At 38.7% G+C, this 18,822-nt stretch overlaps 1 protein-coding gene across 1 annotated transcript in view; it reads right to left on the bottom strand.

Moving 5' to 3' along the window:
• Positions 1-11,255, bottom strand: part of PSMA8 (proteasome 20S subunit alpha 8) — a 48,825-nt gene extending 37,570 nt beyond the window's left edge. Inside the window, exon 1 of the mRNA XM_045457968.1 lies at positions 11,077-11,255. Coding sequence (XP_045313924.1) covers positions 11,077-11,178 — 102 coding nt within the window. The 5' untranslated portion in view covers positions 11,179-11,255. The remainder of the gene's footprint in view (positions 1-11,076) is intronic.
• Between the last annotated feature and the right edge of the window lie 7,567 nt (positions 11,256-18,822).

Raw genomic sequence — 18,822 nt, 5'->3', positions numbered from 1 at the left:
ATTCAGTACAGTTGACCCTTGAACAATGCAGGGGTAGGGGTGCCAACCCTACCACCTCATGCAGTTGAAAATCCATGTATAACTTTTGACTTCCCCCAAATTTAACTACTAATTGCCTATTGTTAACTGGCAGCCTTACTGATAATATAAACAGTTGATTAACACACATTTTGCATGTTATATGTGTCATATGCTCTATTCTCACGATAAAGTAAGCCAGAGAAAAGAAAACATTAAGAAAATCATAAGGAATGGGGCCCCTGAGTGGCTCAGCTGGTTGAGCGTCCTACTTCAACTCAGGTCATGATCTCGAGGTTGGTGAGTTCGAACACTGCACCAGGCACGCTGCTGTCAGTGCAGAGTCTGCTTTGGATCCTCTGCCCCCCTCTTTTTCTCTCCCCCTGCCCTGCTGGTGCTCCCTCTCTCTCTCTCTCTCTCTCTCTCAAAAATAAATAAACATTAAAAAAATTGTAAGTAAGAGATATACATTTACAGTACTGTAAAAAGTTCAAGTGGACCCATGCTGTTCAAATCCATCCTAATTTTTTGCTTAAATCAGTTTGAGTTGGATTTCTTTTATTTAAAAACAATTTTTTAAAAATATTTATTTATTTTTGAAAGAGAGAGAGAGCGGGGAGGGGGGTTGGCAAAGAGAGAGGGAGACAGAATCCAAAGCAGGGTCCAGGCTCTGAGCTGTCAGCACAGAGCCCAATGCAGGGCTGCAACTCACAAACGATGAGATCATGACCCAAACCAAAGTCAGACGCTCGGTGGACTGAGCCACCCAGGTGCCCCGAGTTGGGTTTCTCATGCTTGCAACTGAAAGAGTCCTAACTAAAACAATTAAATAGTATAAACAATAAAAGCTACAAAACATTTGATAAAATTCAATATCCATTTCTAGTTTAAAAACAACACTAGAAAAGCAGGAAGACTATCTGTGAAGACTATTTCATAACTTGTTAAAAAAGCATCACAAACTGGCAGCCAGAGTCATGTGAGGAAATGAGTCACCATCCATTCCACCGTTCAAGCCAAAACCCCAGTTGTTATCCTTTATAGTTCCTCCTCTCACACTATCCATTTCCAATCAATTACCTTGTTTTTGTCCATTTCACTTACAAAAGCTAACCAGTTCCCCATTACCATTCATTTCTTGCCTGGATCACATACAACTACATAGCCTAATAGTTTTCCCCTTTCTACCTTTGCTCTCCATCTTCCCACCCCCACCCTGCACTCCCATCTAGACTCCACAAAGCTGCCAAGGTGAGCATTAAAAACCTTAATAGGGTCAAGATTACTCTCTAGGTGAATGTCCTTCCACAGCACTCCATTGCACTTAGAAAATCTTTTCAAACTCTTTAGTCTTGCCTATAAAGCTGAACACAATCTGGCTCCTGCCTACTTATCCAACAGTATGTCATTGTTACTCACCAAGCTCCAGCCACATTACCTTTTTTCAAGACTTTTTCAAGTCCCTCTGCCTGGAATGCTTCTTTTCCTATTTCAAGTCTCCATTTCAATTTCACCTCAAGGAGTCCTTCTCTATTATCCTTTATAATAACTTGTTCTTTCAGTCAACACATTTACAATTATTTATTTATTTATTAGACTCTTCTCTCCAAATAGTAAAATCTCTGACAGCAAGGAAGCAATCAGATAAATCTAGAAAGTGGGATGCTCTACTGAACAATTAACCCAGTCTCTTCAAGAAGTCAAAGCCAGGAAAAAAAGAAGAGATGCTGTTCATGACTAAAACAGATGCCTAAGGGTAAGCAATGCATGGACTTTAGATTCAGACCTAAACAACACAATTACAAAAAGATATTTTGTGAGCAACAAGGAAAACCAGAATGTAGAGGATTACAAAATATTAAGGAGTTTTTGTCAATTTCGTTAGGAGTGATAATGGTTTTAAGAAACTATTTTTTAGAGATGTATACCGAAATATTTACTTATTTGTGAAATATCTGAGATTTCAAAATACTCCACTGAAAAATGATTTTCAACCTATACCTCACACTATATACAAAAATTAACTCTAAATAGATCATAGATTTAAACGTAAAATGCAAAACTATAAACTTTTAGGAAAAAACACAGGAGAAAAATTTGGGGAACTAGGCAAAGGGTTCTTAGATTTGGCACCAAGAAATATGAACCATAAGAGGAAAAACTGTTAAACTGGGCCTCATCAAAATTATAAACTTTTGTTTTATGAAAGTCCATATGAAGAGGATGAAAAGACAAGCTACAGACAGGGAGAAAATATTTGCAAACCCTATATCTGATGAAGGGCTAGATCTAGAATACATAAAGAACTGTCAAAACTCAACAGTGGAAAAGCTAATCTGGTTAGAAAATGGATAAAATTGAAAAACATTCCATGTTTATGGATTGGAAGAAGAAATACTGTCGAAATGTCTATACTACCCAAACCAATTTACACATTTAATGCAATCCCTATCAAAATACCAACAGCATTTTTCACAGAGCTAGAACAATCCTAAAATTTGTACGGAATCACAAAAGACCCTGAACAGCCAAAGCAACCTTGAAAAAGAAAAGCAAAGGTGGAGGCATCACAATTCTCGACTTCAAGTTATATTACAAAGCTGTGCTGATCAAGGCAGTATAGCAGTGGCACAAAAACAGAGACCTAGTCCATGGAACAGAATAGAAAAACCAGAAACGGACCCACAACTATATGGTATCTTCCATGAAGCAGGAAAGACTATCCAATGGAAAAAAGACAGTCTCTTCAACAAATGGTGTTGGAAAAACTGGACAGCAAAAGAACGAAACTGGACCACTTTCTTATGCCGCATACAAAAATAAGTTCAAAATGGACTGAAGACCTAAATGTGAGACAGGTAACCATCAAAATCCCAGAGGAGAAAATAGGCAGTTACCTCTTTGACACAGGCTATAGCAACTTCTTACTAGATACGTTTCCTGAGGCATGGGAAACACAAGCAAAAATAAACTATTGGGACTTCATCAAGATATAAAGGAAAGGAAACAATCAACAAAACTGAAAGGCAACCTTCAGAGTGGGAGAAGATATTTGCAAATGACATATGTGATAAAGGGTTGGTATCCAAAATATATAAAGAACTTAAAAAACTCAACACCCCCAAAATAAATAATCCCATTAAAAATGGGCAGAAGACACAAATAGCCATTTTTCCAAAGAAGACACATGAAAAGATGCTCAACATCACTCATCATCAGGGAAAGATAAAATCAAAACTATGAGATATCACCTTACACCTGTCAAAATGGCTAAAATTAACAACACAAGAAACAACAGATGTTAGCAAGGCTGCAAAGAAAAGGAAACTCTTACACTGTTGGTGGGAATGCAAACTGGTACAGCCACTGTGGTAAACAGTATGGAGATTGCTCAGAAAGTTAAAAATACAACTACCCTATGATCTAGCAATAGCACTACTAGGTATTTACCCAAAGAATAAAAGAAAACTAATTCAAATAGATACATGTGCCCCAATGTTTATAACAGCATTATCTATAATAGCCAAAATATGGAAACAGCCCAAGTGTCCATTGACTGATGACCAGATAAAGAAATTGTGGCATATATATATATATATATATATATATATATATATACACACACACACACACAATCGGATATTAATCAGCCATAAAAAAAGAATGAAATCTTGACATTTGCAATGATATGGATGGAGCTAGAGAGTATTATGCTAAGCAAAGTAAGTCAGAGAAAGACAAATACTGTATAATTTCACTTATATGTGTAATTTAAGAAAAACAGAAAAACATAGGGATAAAAAAAAGAGAGGGAAACTATAAAACATACTCATAACTATACAGAACAAACTGAGGGTTGCTGGAGGGGAGGTTGGGGGATGTTAAATAGGCAATGGGGATTAAGGAGCGCACTTGTGATGAGCACTGGGTATTGCAGGTAAGTGATAAATCCTACACCTGAAACTAATACTACAATGTATGTTAACTGGATGGAATTTAACAAAAATGTGACAGAAGAAAAAGAAAATGGATAAAAGACATGAAGGACATTTCACTGAAGAAGATATACAAATGGCAAATGAGCACATACAAATGTGTTTGATATCATTAGCCATTTAACTGCTAATTTAAAACTACAAAGAGGGATCATTATACACTTATCAGAATGAACAAAATGAAAAATAATAACACCAAATGCTGGCAAGGATGTGTAGAAGCTGGATTACTCTTACACTGTTGGTGAGGATGTAAAATGATACAGCTACTCTGGGAAACAATTTGGCAGTTTCTTATAAAACCAAACATGCAATTACCATATAATCTAGTAATTGCACAGTTGGAGATTTATACCAGAGACATAAAAACTTATATTAACACAAAAAACTGCTATAAATGTTCATAGCATATCTATAAATAACAGCTCCAAACTGTAAACGACCCAAATATTTTTCAACAAGTGAATAAACACTGTGGTACATCCATACCATGGAATACAACTGAGCAATAAAATGTTGATATATGCGACAACTTAGATCAAGGGGAAAAAGGGGAAACAAGCAAATCTCAAAAGATTTCATATTATAGAATAGCATTTACATAATGAAAAAGTGAAATGAAAAAATTTTAGAAACGGAGGGCAGATGACTGCTGCCAAGGATGAGGGCTATGGATACAAGGGTGTGTAGGGCAGGCAGGGTAAGGAGGTGGGTGTGGTTATATAAGAGCATCATGAGGAATCCTTGTGGAGTTGGAACTACTCAGAATCTTGACTGTATTGGGGAGGCTGGGTGGCTCAGTTGGTTAAGCATCTAACCCTTGGTTTCAGCTCAGGTCATGATCTCACGGTTTATGGGATTGAGCCCCACACTGGGCTCTGTGCTGACAGTGGAGAGCCTGCTTGGGATTCTCTTTCTCTACCCCTCTTCCCCCTGCCAACCCCGCCCTGCCTCTCTCTCAGAAAAAAAAAAAAAAAAAAAAAAAGAATCTTGACTGTGGATATAAGAAAGTTCACAGGCAATAACATCTGATACAACTTAATATACACACAAATGCATACAAGTGATACCAGAAATCTGAATAAAATAGGTGGCTTTTATCAATGTCAACAACCTAGTTATGATATTGAGCTACAGTTTTGCAAATGCTACCATTGGCAGAAAATGAGCAAAGTACACAAGGAATCCCTATGTATTCTTTCTTTCTTTCTTTCCTTCCTTTTTTTCCTTTTTAGGTTAATTTATTTAAGTAATCTCTCCACCTAACATGTGGCTCGGACTCTTGACCCCAAGATTAAGAGCTGCATGCTCTACTAACTGAGTCAGCCAGGTGCCCCCAAATCCCTGTGTATTATTTCTTACAACTGCATGTGAATCTACAATTATCTCAATAAAAAATTCAATTAAAATCACTCCATTGGAAAGAGGGAAAAGTTGGGGAAAGATAAAACAGGTTGGTAAAATGTTGATAACTGTTGGAGCTGGGTAATGGGTATACAGAGGTTCATTATGGTATTCCCTTTATATCTTTGTGTGTTCCAAATATTCAATAATAAAAAGTTAAAAAAATAAATAAAATAAACATAAAAACAAACAAACCTTGAATTTCTCTACAGGCTTTATTCTCATCAGCAATTTAAACATATGCTAAAGTCTCTCTTATCTTAAAATCTTAAAGACCACTTAATTTCATTCCCACCTCTCTCTCAACCCCTTCAAACCCAAATAGTGTCATCATCCCTCAGCTGATGGCAACATGGTTTCTACCCCCGACTCCTCTCAGAGTTTAGCCAGGGTGGATTACACACAAATCATTAAGTTCCCTCATGGTTGTAGATTATCCTCTACATAGCACATTAGTCTACAGTCTATACTTCATCTTCTCGAGTGAAGACAGAACTCAAGAATACTCATTCGCTTGACCTTCAACATCGCTTGACCTTCAACATACATATTAAGTAAAGGAGAGAAGTAATGCCCTTCAAAATTACTATCTCTAGCGCAGACCAATCTCCTGAGTTCCAAACAGAGACTCATGCCTCAGTCTCTGTGGGTCAGGAATCTGGACACAGTTTACCTTCTGACTTAGGGTCTCTCACAAGCCTGTGATCAAGTTTGTCCTCCAGGGCTGTACTCATCTCAAGGCTCATAGAGGAGGCTCCATTTCCACACTCACTCTCATGGTTGTTAGCAAGATTCAGTTCTCCAGGGATCGTAGGGCTACAGATTTCAGTTCCTTACTGTGTTTTGAACAGAAGCTTCTCTCAATTCCTTGCCAGATAGGACAACTCAAAATGGCAACTGCATGCTAGAAGAATAAGCAAGTGAAAGTGAAAGAGGATGCTCAAGACATAAGTCACCATCTCTTTGTAACTTACCCTCTGAAGTGACACCCCATCACTTTTGCCTATCCTATTCCCTAGAAGAGAGTTACTAGATTCAGCCCACACCCAAAGGAAGAAGATTACACAAGGGCATGAACATCTGAAAGTGGGGATCACTGGAGGCCATTTTAGAGGTTGCCTACTATAGTTCCATAAGCATTTCAACCTCAACAAGTCCCAAACCTCAACGGTTCAAACTTCAGTCAAGTTTCATTTTCCTTAAGAAAATGGCAGGGCCATTTACCCAGAGGCTAAATCCAGAAACAGAGGTGCCATCTTTGACTCCTCCCTCTTCAGTACCTCCTTCTCTCCTCTTCCTCTCCCCCAATACTACCCAAATAATAATCAAATTGTATCAACTATGCCACTAAAGTTTCTCTAAAATCTGCCTTATTCCCATTTCTGCCCCAACCCTAGTGAAAACTATCATATTTCATCTGGATTACTTCATAGACTCCTTTGTGGTTTCCCTGCTTCCAGTCTTGATATCATCCAATCCACTGACCACATTAAACTCTGAGAAATCTTTGAAAAATAAAAACATGAAAAAAAAAAAAAAGAAAATCTGAATGTGTCATTCCTCTACTTAAAAACTTGTACTAGTAAGGACCATTTCTCACTAAGCAAACTGAGACAGCACAGAACTGGACCTGGAACCATAAGATGTAGGGACTGTAATATTTACTCTTTACATATCAGCCTTTTGCTCTCTTAATGCACAGAAACTTTCTCTGTTACAGAAAAAGAAAGATGGCCACTGGCAATCTTGGACATACGTCCCAACAGATGTCCCAGAGTAGAAAAGCTACCTCTATTTCTAGTGTTAAAAAAGTCCTAAGGATGGACTTACATTGGCTAGATTTGAGTCACATGCTTATCACTGTGTACAGGAGGATAGAGACTATGAATGAATCTATGTGAGTCGTGTGAGTGCCTCTGTGGTTGGACAAACGCAGTCTGTTACTAGGAGAGATCAGTAATAATCCAGAGAATGACAATAGCCACATTAAAATCCTTCAAGGCCTCTTACTTTCTTGAAGTCATTCTATGATCCAGCCCTTCTTTCTAGTTTTATCTCTCTCTCTCCATCTCTCTTTTTTTTTTTTTTTTACATTGCTTCAGTGATCTGGAATGCCTTCCAATTCATAGAACATAGTTGTCTTTTGCTGCTTGGTCTTACACATGCTATTTCCTTTGTCTAAAATACCCCTCCCCCTTCCCACCTTTTAACCTGGCTACCGTTCATCTTCCAGGTGCTTACTTAAATATCACCTCCTCAGGAGAATCTCCCTAACATCTAGAGTTCCCATACTGTACCATATTCTCCCCATTATAATACTCATTTAGGCCTAGTTAGGACCACTCACTTAATCATCTAATGTTCCTGCAAGATAGTAAACTCTCTAAGAACAGGGATTTTACTCATTGTGAAACCCCAAAACCCAGCACCATGTTTGGCATATGTAAGTGCTCAACAAAAATGAATGTGCTAGAAGAACCACAGACAAAAGTGAAGGGAAAAGAGAAAGCAAAGGGAGAGTAAATAATAATAGCTACCATTTATTAAATAGCTGCTGTGAACCAGACACTGTGCAAGATGCTTAACATGTATTTTTACCTCATTTAACTCAGATCAGCTCTATGAAGCAGGCGCTAGTTTGCTGCCTGTTTTACTGTTAAAGAAACTGCAGTTTAGAGAAGTTGGTTGCCTTACCTGATGCATACTTGCCTTCCAAATTCATGATAGTGATAGCCAATTAATATTCAAATATTTATTGAACAAATTTCATGGTACAATGCAAAGAGCAGAGGTTTTGGAAGTAGAAAAAATTAGGTGTGAATATGGGCTCCATCATTTTCTGAGTACCTTCAGGAAGCTATCACAGCCATGAATCGGTTTCCACGCATAAAAAAAGGGAGTTAAATACTGTCCTTAACATTACAAAATGTGCATAAAATACTTGGTACAAAAGAAATATTACTTAAATGCTTACTTCTTACCTAGCCCCCTCACTGTAGTATATCATGTGGTATATATATAAATACAAGAGGAATTAGGCTACCTAGCTTCTTAAAGATCCTACTATCCAGTTGGTGTGAGAAGCCTATTAAATAGACCTGAAATTAAAGTGAATATGAGGCCATGGGCCACCTGGGTAGCTCAGTCGGTAGGGCGTCTGACTCTTGATTTTGGCTCAGGTCATGATCTTGGGGTTCGTGAGATCGAGCCCTGCATCAGGCTCTGAGCTGACATCGCAAAACCTGCTTGGGTTTCTCTCTCTCTCCCTCTCTCTCTGCTTCTCTCCTGCGTGTGCTCTCTCTCAAAATAAATAACCATTTAAAAAATTTAACAATAAAGTGAATATGAGGCCAAATAGTTGGTACAGATTATAAATGCCGGAAAAGAATAAGAGCCATGATGGCTGGAGTGGATCAGAGAAGGCTTCATCAAGGAGAAGCAATGTGAGGCGATTCCCAAAGGATAAATAAGAGGGAGTGTGGCAGAAATAAAGGTGTTTTCTCCTCCACCCACCTACGAGGGCACAAACACATATGGGTAAACCAATGAAGCTGCCCCTTTAATTAAAGAGGGTTGATAAGGATTATGGAAGAATTTGACGGCCAGAATGTGAAGCTAAGATTTGAAAAAGTAGGAAACGTGGAGCCAGTAACAGTTCGGGGTCAGAGAAAGGACAGTGTAAGGAATGGTAATAAATCTTACCTTTTTCATGGGAATACTGTAAAGGATTCATGACTTTTTTCCCTAAGAAGAAAGGTATTACCTCTCCAAGATGTTATTCAAACATGTTTTTCATTTATAAAAAAAGGAAGTAAAGCAAAAAGAAAACAGACCTCTTGCCTCATTTCATGCTAGACGATAATCAATAAGAAGGAAGTGGAGGCCAAGACTCTCACTGTGGTCCCCATAACTTCTGTATTACTAAATAATACTGCATCCACATGCTGGTCAAAACTGGTCAGCCCTGGCTTATTTATAAGTCCTCACAGCAACTACTGTTTACAGACAGAGTATTTTGTGGCGTATTTTAATAAATGCCATTATAAACTTTACCCCCCATAAAAGGTCATAGCACCCTCAAGGAAACGCAATGAACAACTCCATGCAAAGATGCAAATTATAATTTCAGAATCCTGAGACGAAACTGTCTCATCCTTCCAATGTATCTTTAAAAATGCCCACTATAGGTATTTTTATATCTTTACCCTTTTACAGCTCATTACAAAGGAACTATCAATCAGTTCTATAGCATTCTTAAAACATTTTAAATGAGCCAATGTGGCTTCTTATTACACCCCAGTCTTCTACCATTACTTCCTTTATTTTAGGCTCTAAAACTTGGGCATTATTTTCTAACCATATGCTTCATGCCTTGTTGGGGATTATATAACTTTTTGTTTTTATCAAAATGGTACCCTTTTGGTTTAAGCTACATCAGGCTTTTCTTAAATTTACAATTCTAAAAAAATTACTTATAAAACAGAAGCAAAACTAGAGGGCCCAATTAAATAGAAAAATACTTTAAAAATGGTAAGATTCTTTCTAGTGTTATTTTTTTTTACCACTTTACATTTGATAGATTTATAATAAAAGTGAATTATTTCCTTCCATAACTAAATTGCTTTGGAAAGTGAGGGAAAATACAGACACTTCTACACTTAGAAATGCACTGTGTAGTCTCATAGCTAGTGTCTCAATTTCCAAAATAGAAAACAAACATGCTCATGAAATTTGAGAGATTAAAAAAAAAAATTGGATCCTTCTGAATTCATAGGTTAGGACTTAGAAGATTCGGGGTAATAGATCTTTGGTTACCAGGGCAATGTTGTTCTTTTTAATTTTTATAAATCACTAATATTATTAGATATAATTAAAACTTGGCAGGAATAGTACTGCTACCCTGAGAATTTAAAAGTTTTTCAGAAATGTGGATACATAAATATAATGTAGGGTATAATCTCTCAAGGAATTCCAGCATTATTTGAACAACAACCAAAAAGTGGCAAAAGATCGGAGTTTCTTGGGGCTTAGAGGCTATAAAGGCTGCCAAATATTCAGGTGAAAACTTTAGGACAATTACTTTTAACAGGCGGAAATGTATGATAACTGGCTTGGCGTTTTTGACCAACTTCTCAACAAGAGATTCAATTTTACTTTCATCGTTCCTATTTCAGGGGCAGGCATGGTCTATTTTTAATGTACTTACTGCTAAACAACAGTACCCACACAAAGTAACTGCTACTTTTCCACGCATCTGTGAATTCCCGCGGAAGTGGCTTATGTGCATTCAGGATGGATGTTACTGGCTGGAAGAAGTCTTTTCTTCTCTTATTGTCAGACACGGCATTCATATTGCTTCTAAAATCAAGGCTTCAACTGACACCCTAGTTTGGGGTCTGGAGCTATCCTTCGAAAGCGGCTGCACACCTATGAAATCTACCTCTTGCTGCCTCTTGCTCAAATTTCAGAAAGGGCATCTCCATCAATTAAAAGAACGCAGCAATTTTCACAAGTGGGAGGTTCTCCTTTCCTGACCACCCCCCCCCCCCCCCACACACACACACACACCGGAGCCTTGGGCTGGGGCAGCTGGGTAAGGAAGGCATGACACGGGGCACGGTGGGCGGGGTGGGGGGCGGTGGTGAAGTTGGCTGCTCACCGCTGTGGATCCTTTCTTCACCGCTTCCTGGGCATATTCCACTTGGAAAAGGTGTCCGTCTGGGGAGAAGACAGTGATTGCCCGGTCATACCGAGACGCCATGGCACAAGCCTACACCGATTCCTGTGGCGTGGACGACGCTACTACAGGTGAGACGTGCGAAAGAGCCTCCCCGCTGCCACGTGCCACCCGGAAGTGCTTGCCTGGCCTCAAAGTGCCTCCCGGAAGTGTTTGGGCACGCACTTCTTGTCGCCATGGGGAAGCCCTGGCGTCTGGGGGCCAGGTGCCCCTCAGAAGTCCTCCTGCCGGCCTGCCTGGGCACGGCTGGGCTTGCGAGTTGGCAGAGTTCCTCTGCTACCCTCGGTGTTTGGTGCAGGCTTCCCAGTTTTCCCAGCATGCTGTAGCTCCAGCAGTGGTGTCAGATCACTCCAGTTACAAAGATGACAGCAAAGACTAGAGCTTAACTGAGAGAAATTTGAAGGTCAGATATTTTTATTTTTGCAAACCTGTCAGAGCACCAGGGGTGAGTTAAATCTCAACCTCTTCATTTTAGCTTCAAATTGTAAATTTCATTTCACTGTCTCTCACATATTTTACATCGGTTTAAAGCAAGGAACGACATGATAATTTTCAAAATAGTGTTTCTTTTTTGCACTAAAGATGATGTGGTATATATATACAATGGAGTATTACTTGGCAATAAAAAGAATGAAATCTTGTCATTTGTAACAACTTGCATGGAACTAGAGGGTATTATGCTAAATGAAATCAGTCAGTCACAGAGTGGCAAATATATGACTTCACTTGTATGTGGAATTTAAGATACAAAACACATGACCATAAGGGAAGGGAAGCAAAAATAATCACAGGGAGGGGGACAAAACATAAGAGACTCTTAAATACAGAGAACAAACTGAGGGTTGCTGGAGGGGTTGTGGGTGAGGGGATGGGCTAAATGTGTAGAGGCATTGAGGAAGACACTTGTTGGGATGAACACTGGGTGTAATACATAGGGGATGAATCATTTGAATCTACGGAAATTATTATTGCACTATATGCTAACTAACTTGGATGTAAATTAAAAATAAATAAAAATAAATAAATAAAATTTTTAATTTTTGTTTTTCTATTTTAGAAACATTGAGCACGTAAGGGTTGGGCATGGGGGATGGGCATAGGAGAGAGAGAGAGAAACCCAAGCAGGTTCCATGCTCAGCACTGGATGCCACCACACTGGGATCATAACCTGAACTACAATCAAGAGTTCCATGCCCAACCAAGTGAGCCACCCAGGTGCCTGGAAATAGTGTTTCTTTTCATTTTCTGCCTTGTGAACAAAATAGAGTAAATGGGCAGATAATCCACTAAATAGAGCAAATAGTACATCAAACTATTGCTAATGACAGCAATTAAGATAATACTATTTTAATCAAAGAAAAAATTTAAAAGCCCAAAGTACACTGCTTAAGAGATTTCTGCAAATATAACTATAGTAGAAAGTCTGTAAAAAGGCACAACATTTCTGCCTGTGAAACAGCTCTTGTCTTTTTGTCCTCATCTATAAAATGGGAATTTTTTTTTTAATTTTTTTTTTAACATTTCTTTATTTTTGAGACAGAGAGAGACAGAGCATGAACGGGGAGGGGCAGAGAGAGAGGGAGACACAGAATCGGAAACAGGCTCCAGGCTCTGAGCTGTCAGCGCAGAGCCCGACGCGGGGCTCGAACTCACATACCACGAGATCGTGACCTGAGCCGAAGTCGGATGCCCAACCGACTGAGCCACCCAGGCGCCCCTGGGAATATTTTTAAAATTTTTTAAAATTTACATCCAAATTAGCATATAGTGCAACAATGATTTCAGGAGTAGATTCCTTACTGCCCCTTACCCATTTAGCCCATCCCCCCCTCCCACAACCCCTCCAATAACCCTCTATTTGTTCTCCATATTTAGGAGTCCCTTATGTTTTGTCCCTCTCCCTGTTTTTATATTATTTTTGCTTCCCTTCCCTTGTGTTCATCTGTTCTGTGTCTTAAAGTCCTCATATTGAGTGAAGTCATATGATATTTGTCTTTCTCTGACTAATTTTGCTTAGCATAATACCCTCTAGTTCCATCCACGTAGTTGCAAATGGCAAGATTTCATTCTTTTTGATTGCCAAGTAATACTCCATTGTGTGCGTGTGTGTGTGTGTGTGTGTGTGTGTGTGTGTGTGTGTGTGAATGGATGGATGAATGGATACAGAAGATGTGATGTGTATATATATATACACACACACACACATATATACATCATATATATGTATGTATATATATGTATGATGAATATATATATATTCATCACATCTTCTATATCCATTCATCCATCCATAGACATTTGGGCTGTTTCCATACTTTGGCTATTGTTGATAGTGCTGCTATAAACAAAGGTGCATGTGCCCCTTTGAAACAGCATACCTGTATCCCTTGGATAAATACCTAGTAGTGCAATTGCTGGGTCATAGGGCAGTTCTTTTTTTAATTTTTTGAGGAGCCTCTATACTGTTTTCCAGAGTAGCTGCACCAGTTTGCATTCCCACCAGCAGTGCAAAAGAAATCCTCTTTCTCAGCATCCTCGCAAACATCTGTTGTTGCCTGAGTTGTTAATGTTAGCCATTCTGACAGATGTGAGGTGGTATCTCATTGTGGTTTTGGTTTGTATTTCCCTGATGATGAGTGATGTTGAGCATTTTTTCATGTGTCGTTTGGCCCTCTGGATGTCTTCTTTGGAGAAGTGTCTATTCACGTCTTTTGCCCATTTCTTCACTGGATTATTTGTTTTTTGGGTGTTGAGTTTGATCAGTTCTTTATAGATTTTGGATACTAACCTTTTATCTGATACGCAAATATCAGATATCTGATACTGCAAATATCTTCTCCCATTCCATCGGTTGCCTTTTAGTTTTGCTGATTGTTTCCTTTGCTGTGCAGAGCTTTTTATTTTGATGAGGTCCCAATCGTTCATTTTTGCCTTGGTTTCCCTTACCTTCAGAGGCCTGTTGAGTAAGAAGTTGCTGCAGCCAAGATCAAAGAGATTTTTGCCTGATTTCTCCTCAAGGATTCTGGTGGCTTCCTGTCTTACATTTAGGTCTTTCATCCATTTTGAGTTTATTTTTGTGTCTGGTGTAAGAAAGTGGTCCAGGTTCATTCTTCTGCATGTCGCTGTCCAGTTTTCCCAGCACCACTTGCTGAAGAGATTGTTTTTATTCCATTGGATATTCTTTCCTGCTTTGTCAAAGATTAGTTGGCCATATGTTTGTGGGTCTATTTCTGGGTCCTCTATTCTGTTCCATTGATCTGAGTGTCTGTTGTTGTGCCAATATATAAAATGAGAATATTTTAACCCAGTAGTAAAGTGTTATTCTCAGGTTTAAATGTGTTTGTAGGCAGAAGTAATTTATAATGGTATCTGGTAGGTAGTAACAGCCAGGTAAGCTTATTTATTATTATTACTTTCCATGTATTGTTTAATATATGTTGTTTTCCACTGTGGAATATCTTAAGTTTGGTGAAACCAACCTTAACTAAAAGAAGACAAAAGAGGGGCACCTGGGTTGCTCAATCCGTTGAGCCTTCAACTTTGATCTTGCGGTTCTTGAGTTCGACCCCACATCAGGCTCGCTGCTGTCAGCCTGTCAGCGCAGAGCCTACTTTGGATCCTCTGCCCCCTCCCACTTGCTTGCCCTCTCTCAAAAATAAAAGAAATGTTAAAAAATATATATAAGAAAAAAGAATAATTACCTATAAAGAGGAAAACTCAATATCCTTAATTCCAAATACTTAATTCAGATTTTTAGTTGACTACTAAAAACAATTTTTATTTACCCCTCATCTTTCTTCTTTCTTTCTTTTTTTTTTTTTTTTTTACTTTTTTAAAATTTATTTTGAGAGAGAGTATGTGAGCGGGGAAGGGTCAGAGAGAGAGAGAATCCCAAGCAGGGGACTAGCCCGATGCAGGGCTGGAACTCACAAAACGTGAGATCATGACCTGAACTGAAACTAAGAGTCAGACACTTAACCGAGTGAGCCACCCAAGTGCCCCCATCTTTTTTGTTTAATATTAGAAACTATTGAAAAGCTTGGTGCTTCTCAAAAACAAACGAACAAAGAAACCAGTAATTCTAACCAAAACAACTCACTCTAACTTTTCAAGAATTTCTGAAGTTTTACAATGAATGTTATGTTAAACCAACATTTACAAGAAGCTTTTATATAAGAAGTGTTTTAGTGTTTTGTTACATAACTGTAATTTTTTTTTTCTTTTGAAATATAGATCACAGGAAATTTCAAAAATGTGCAGAGGGTCCCCTGTACCCTTCCCCCACTTTCCCTCAATGGTAATATTATACATTCCTATAGTACATTAACAAAACCAGGAAATGACATTGGTAAATATCCACAGAGTTTATTCAGATCTTGCCAGGTTACATGTATTCATTTGTGTATGTGTGTGTAGTTATTTGCAATTTATCATGTATAGATTGGTATAACCTCTGCCACAATCAAGATACACAACTGTTCAATGACTATAAAGATTCCTTGTGTTGCCCACTAACAGTCATACCCATCTCTCCATGCTCCCAACCTTTGGAAACCACGAATCTGTTCTTAATCTCTATAATTTTGTCATTTTAAAAATTTTACATAGGGGTGCCTGGGTGGCTCAGTCAGTTGAGCGTTGGACTTTAGCTCAGGTCATGATCTCGCAGTTGATGAGTTTGATCAAGCCCCGCGTGGGGCTCTGTGCTTACAGCTCAGAGCCTGGAGCCTGCTTTGGATTCTGTGTCTCCCTCTCTCTCTGCCTGCCCCCCCCCCCACCCGCTCATGCTCTGTTTCTCTCTGTCTCAAAAATAAATATAAACATTAAAAAATATTTAAAAAAATTTTTTACATGAATGGAATCATACAGTATGTAATTTTTTAAGTAACTTATTTAAATGATTATTTATTTTTGAGAGAGAGAGAGAGAGAGAGAGAGAGAACGAGTGGGGGAGGAGCAGAGACATAGGGAGACAGAATCTGAAGCAGGCTCCAGGCTCTGAGCTGTCAGCACAGAGCCAGATGCATGGCTCAAACTCACCAGCCCTGAGATCAGGACCTGAGCTGAAGTCTCGCGTTTAACTCACTGAGCCACCCAGATGCCCCTTAAGTAACTTAATTTTAAGATAATTATAGCTTCACAGGAAGTTACAATCATGGTAACAAGAGTCCCTTGTACCTTTCACTTAGTTTACTCAGTTTGTTACATCTTACATACAAGAACCAGGAAATTGACATCAATGGAAAATATGTGTATAGCTTTCATTGAAACACATCTCGAAAGTGTTATAGTGTATTATAGATATATTTCAGAAATGAGATAGTATTTAAATCTTGATAAGGATTACTTTACACATTCAGGACTCACACTGACACTACAACTTAACAGTGTGACTTTGGGTAGGCATATTTCACTTCCCTAGAACCTACTTTCCTGAGCTGTAAAAGGAGGATAATAATGCAGACTTCAAAAGGTTGGGAAGGGCTGATGAAATAATGTATTAGTATATGAAGGCATTACCTAACACAGATAAGCACTTGAAAAATGCTAACTGTTGTTATTAATTATTGAGCCAACTAAAAAGTTAAGATTATTCTGTAAGAGGGAAATTAGGAAGAGTAAAAATGTAGCACGAGCCCACTTATATATATTTTAAATGTATGTACAACAATATATTTCTACGTCTATAGAGAAAAGAGGGAAAGGACATACATCAAGTTGACAAGAGTGATTTTCTTTGCAGGAGTCCAGGGATCGGAAAGAGTTGAGACATGGTGAGAAGAGAGAAGTTACTGTTCTAAAGTTTGTATTTTAAAATGTTTAAAACGAGCATAGTCTACCTTTATACTTTATAAAAAGGGCATCAAGTAGCAGTTTAATGCCTAGAGACTTCCAACAATGGCAGTCTTGACGATTTGATCCAGATCTCCTATTGAGAACAACTAGAAATAATGGACACATTTTTTTCAAATATATAATCTGACTCCAAATAGCTAACAAGGAATGAAGTTATGGTGCGAAGATTCAGAAAAGAAGGAAAACTCACAGGGGTAAGCCTAGCATTTTCCCCTTAAGGTATTTGTCTATTCCTAAAGCTTAGGTGATTAGTGAAGCAGGCTTTTGGTAGACAAAAATTGGAGTTCAAAGCCTGTCAAAGTATAGGGGTCATGGTAAACACCTAAGTTTTTGTTTGGGACCCAAAGGACCACGACTCAGAAGTAAGAATGAACCAAAAATAGACCTTTTCTCACAAGGACTAACACTAAGTTTTGCATCATCTCAGTTAATGATTGGAATAAGGCAGTTGATGAGGAGAGCAAAGGAAAGAGAAATGTAGCTAAAATTAAGTGTTACGACTAGGAGCCCACTGATAATTACCTGAGACATGAAGAGTGTGACATTCCTCTAGGAACTCATGGCTGCTTTAATGTCGATGTTTTATTACAGACTAAAAGCAACCTTATCTTAACAATAGGACCCTCCAAGGTCCTGAAGACCTTGCTTGCAACATGCACAAATTCCTTAGGGACTTATGTTACCCCCTACCCCCCACTAACTCTTCAGAATATAAGCATTCACTCTTCATAATCCCAGTGCAGCTCTTTCTGCCCGCAGTCCTGTCCCTGAAGTATAATAAAAGCACCTTTTTGCACCAAAAATGCCTCAAGAATTCTTTCTTGATCATTCACTTGGCAGCCCCACATCAGCAGTGTTTCTCAAACTGTGGTCCACAGATCTTTGGAAGTACCCAAAAACCTTTCAAGGGATTTACGATGTGAAAACTGTAGTGATCATCTTAGAACAGTATTTATCCTTTCATTGTATGAATATTTACGTTTGCAGTACAAAAGAAATGGGTACAATTGCTGGAGCCTTAGTATGAATCAAGACAGTAGCACCAGACTATACTAGTATACATTGTATTCTTTACCACTAAACAGTCATTTGAAAAAATGCCAGTTTCATTTAGGAATGTCATTGAATAAGGGGGTGCCTGGGTGGCCCTGTCGGTCAGGCGTCCAGCTTCGGCTCAGGTCATGATCTCACAGTTCATGAATTCAAGCCCCGCGTTGGGCTCTGTGCTGATAGTTCAGAGCCTGGAGCCTGCTAGATCTTTGTCTCCCTCTTTTTCTGCCCCTCCACCGCTCGTGCTCCATCTCTTTCTCTCTCTCAAAAATAAATAAACATTAACAAAAATTTTAAAAAGAATGTCATTGAAGAAGCAATAAATTACTAATTTTATCAAGTCTTGAGTCATGAGTACTTATATTTTTAATGTACAGAATGGGAAGTACACATAAGGTACTTCTACTACCTTCAAAGCAAGGTGGCTAGTTTGAGAAAAAGCACTTTAAAAAAATTTTTTTAATGTCTATTTACTTTTGAGAGAGAGACAAAGTGTCAGTGGGGGCAGGGCAGAGAGAGGGAGACACAGAATCTGAAGCAGGCTTCAGGCTCTGAGCTGTCAGCACAGAGCCTAATGTGAGGCTCAAACTTGCAAACTGTGAGATCATGACCTGAGCTGAACAAACTCAGATGCATTACAACTGAGCCACCCCGGTGCCCTAAGAAAAAGCACTTTTGTAAATCTCTGAGTTGCTAGCTGACCCAGCCCCCTTTCTCATGGAACATCATTTATATCTAAAGAGAGACTGACACACTATGGTT

Source organism: Leopardus geoffroyi, chromosome D3 (genome assembly GCF_018350155.1).
Source record: "Leopardus geoffroyi isolate Oge1 chromosome D3, O.geoffroyi_Oge1_pat1.0, whole genome shotgun sequence".
Taxonomy (NCBI): Eukaryota; Metazoa; Chordata; class Mammalia; order Carnivora; family Felidae; genus Leopardus; species Leopardus geoffroyi.
The sequence above is the reverse complement of the archived record's forward strand: the minus strand, read 5'-3'. Positions and strand labels throughout refer to the sequence as shown.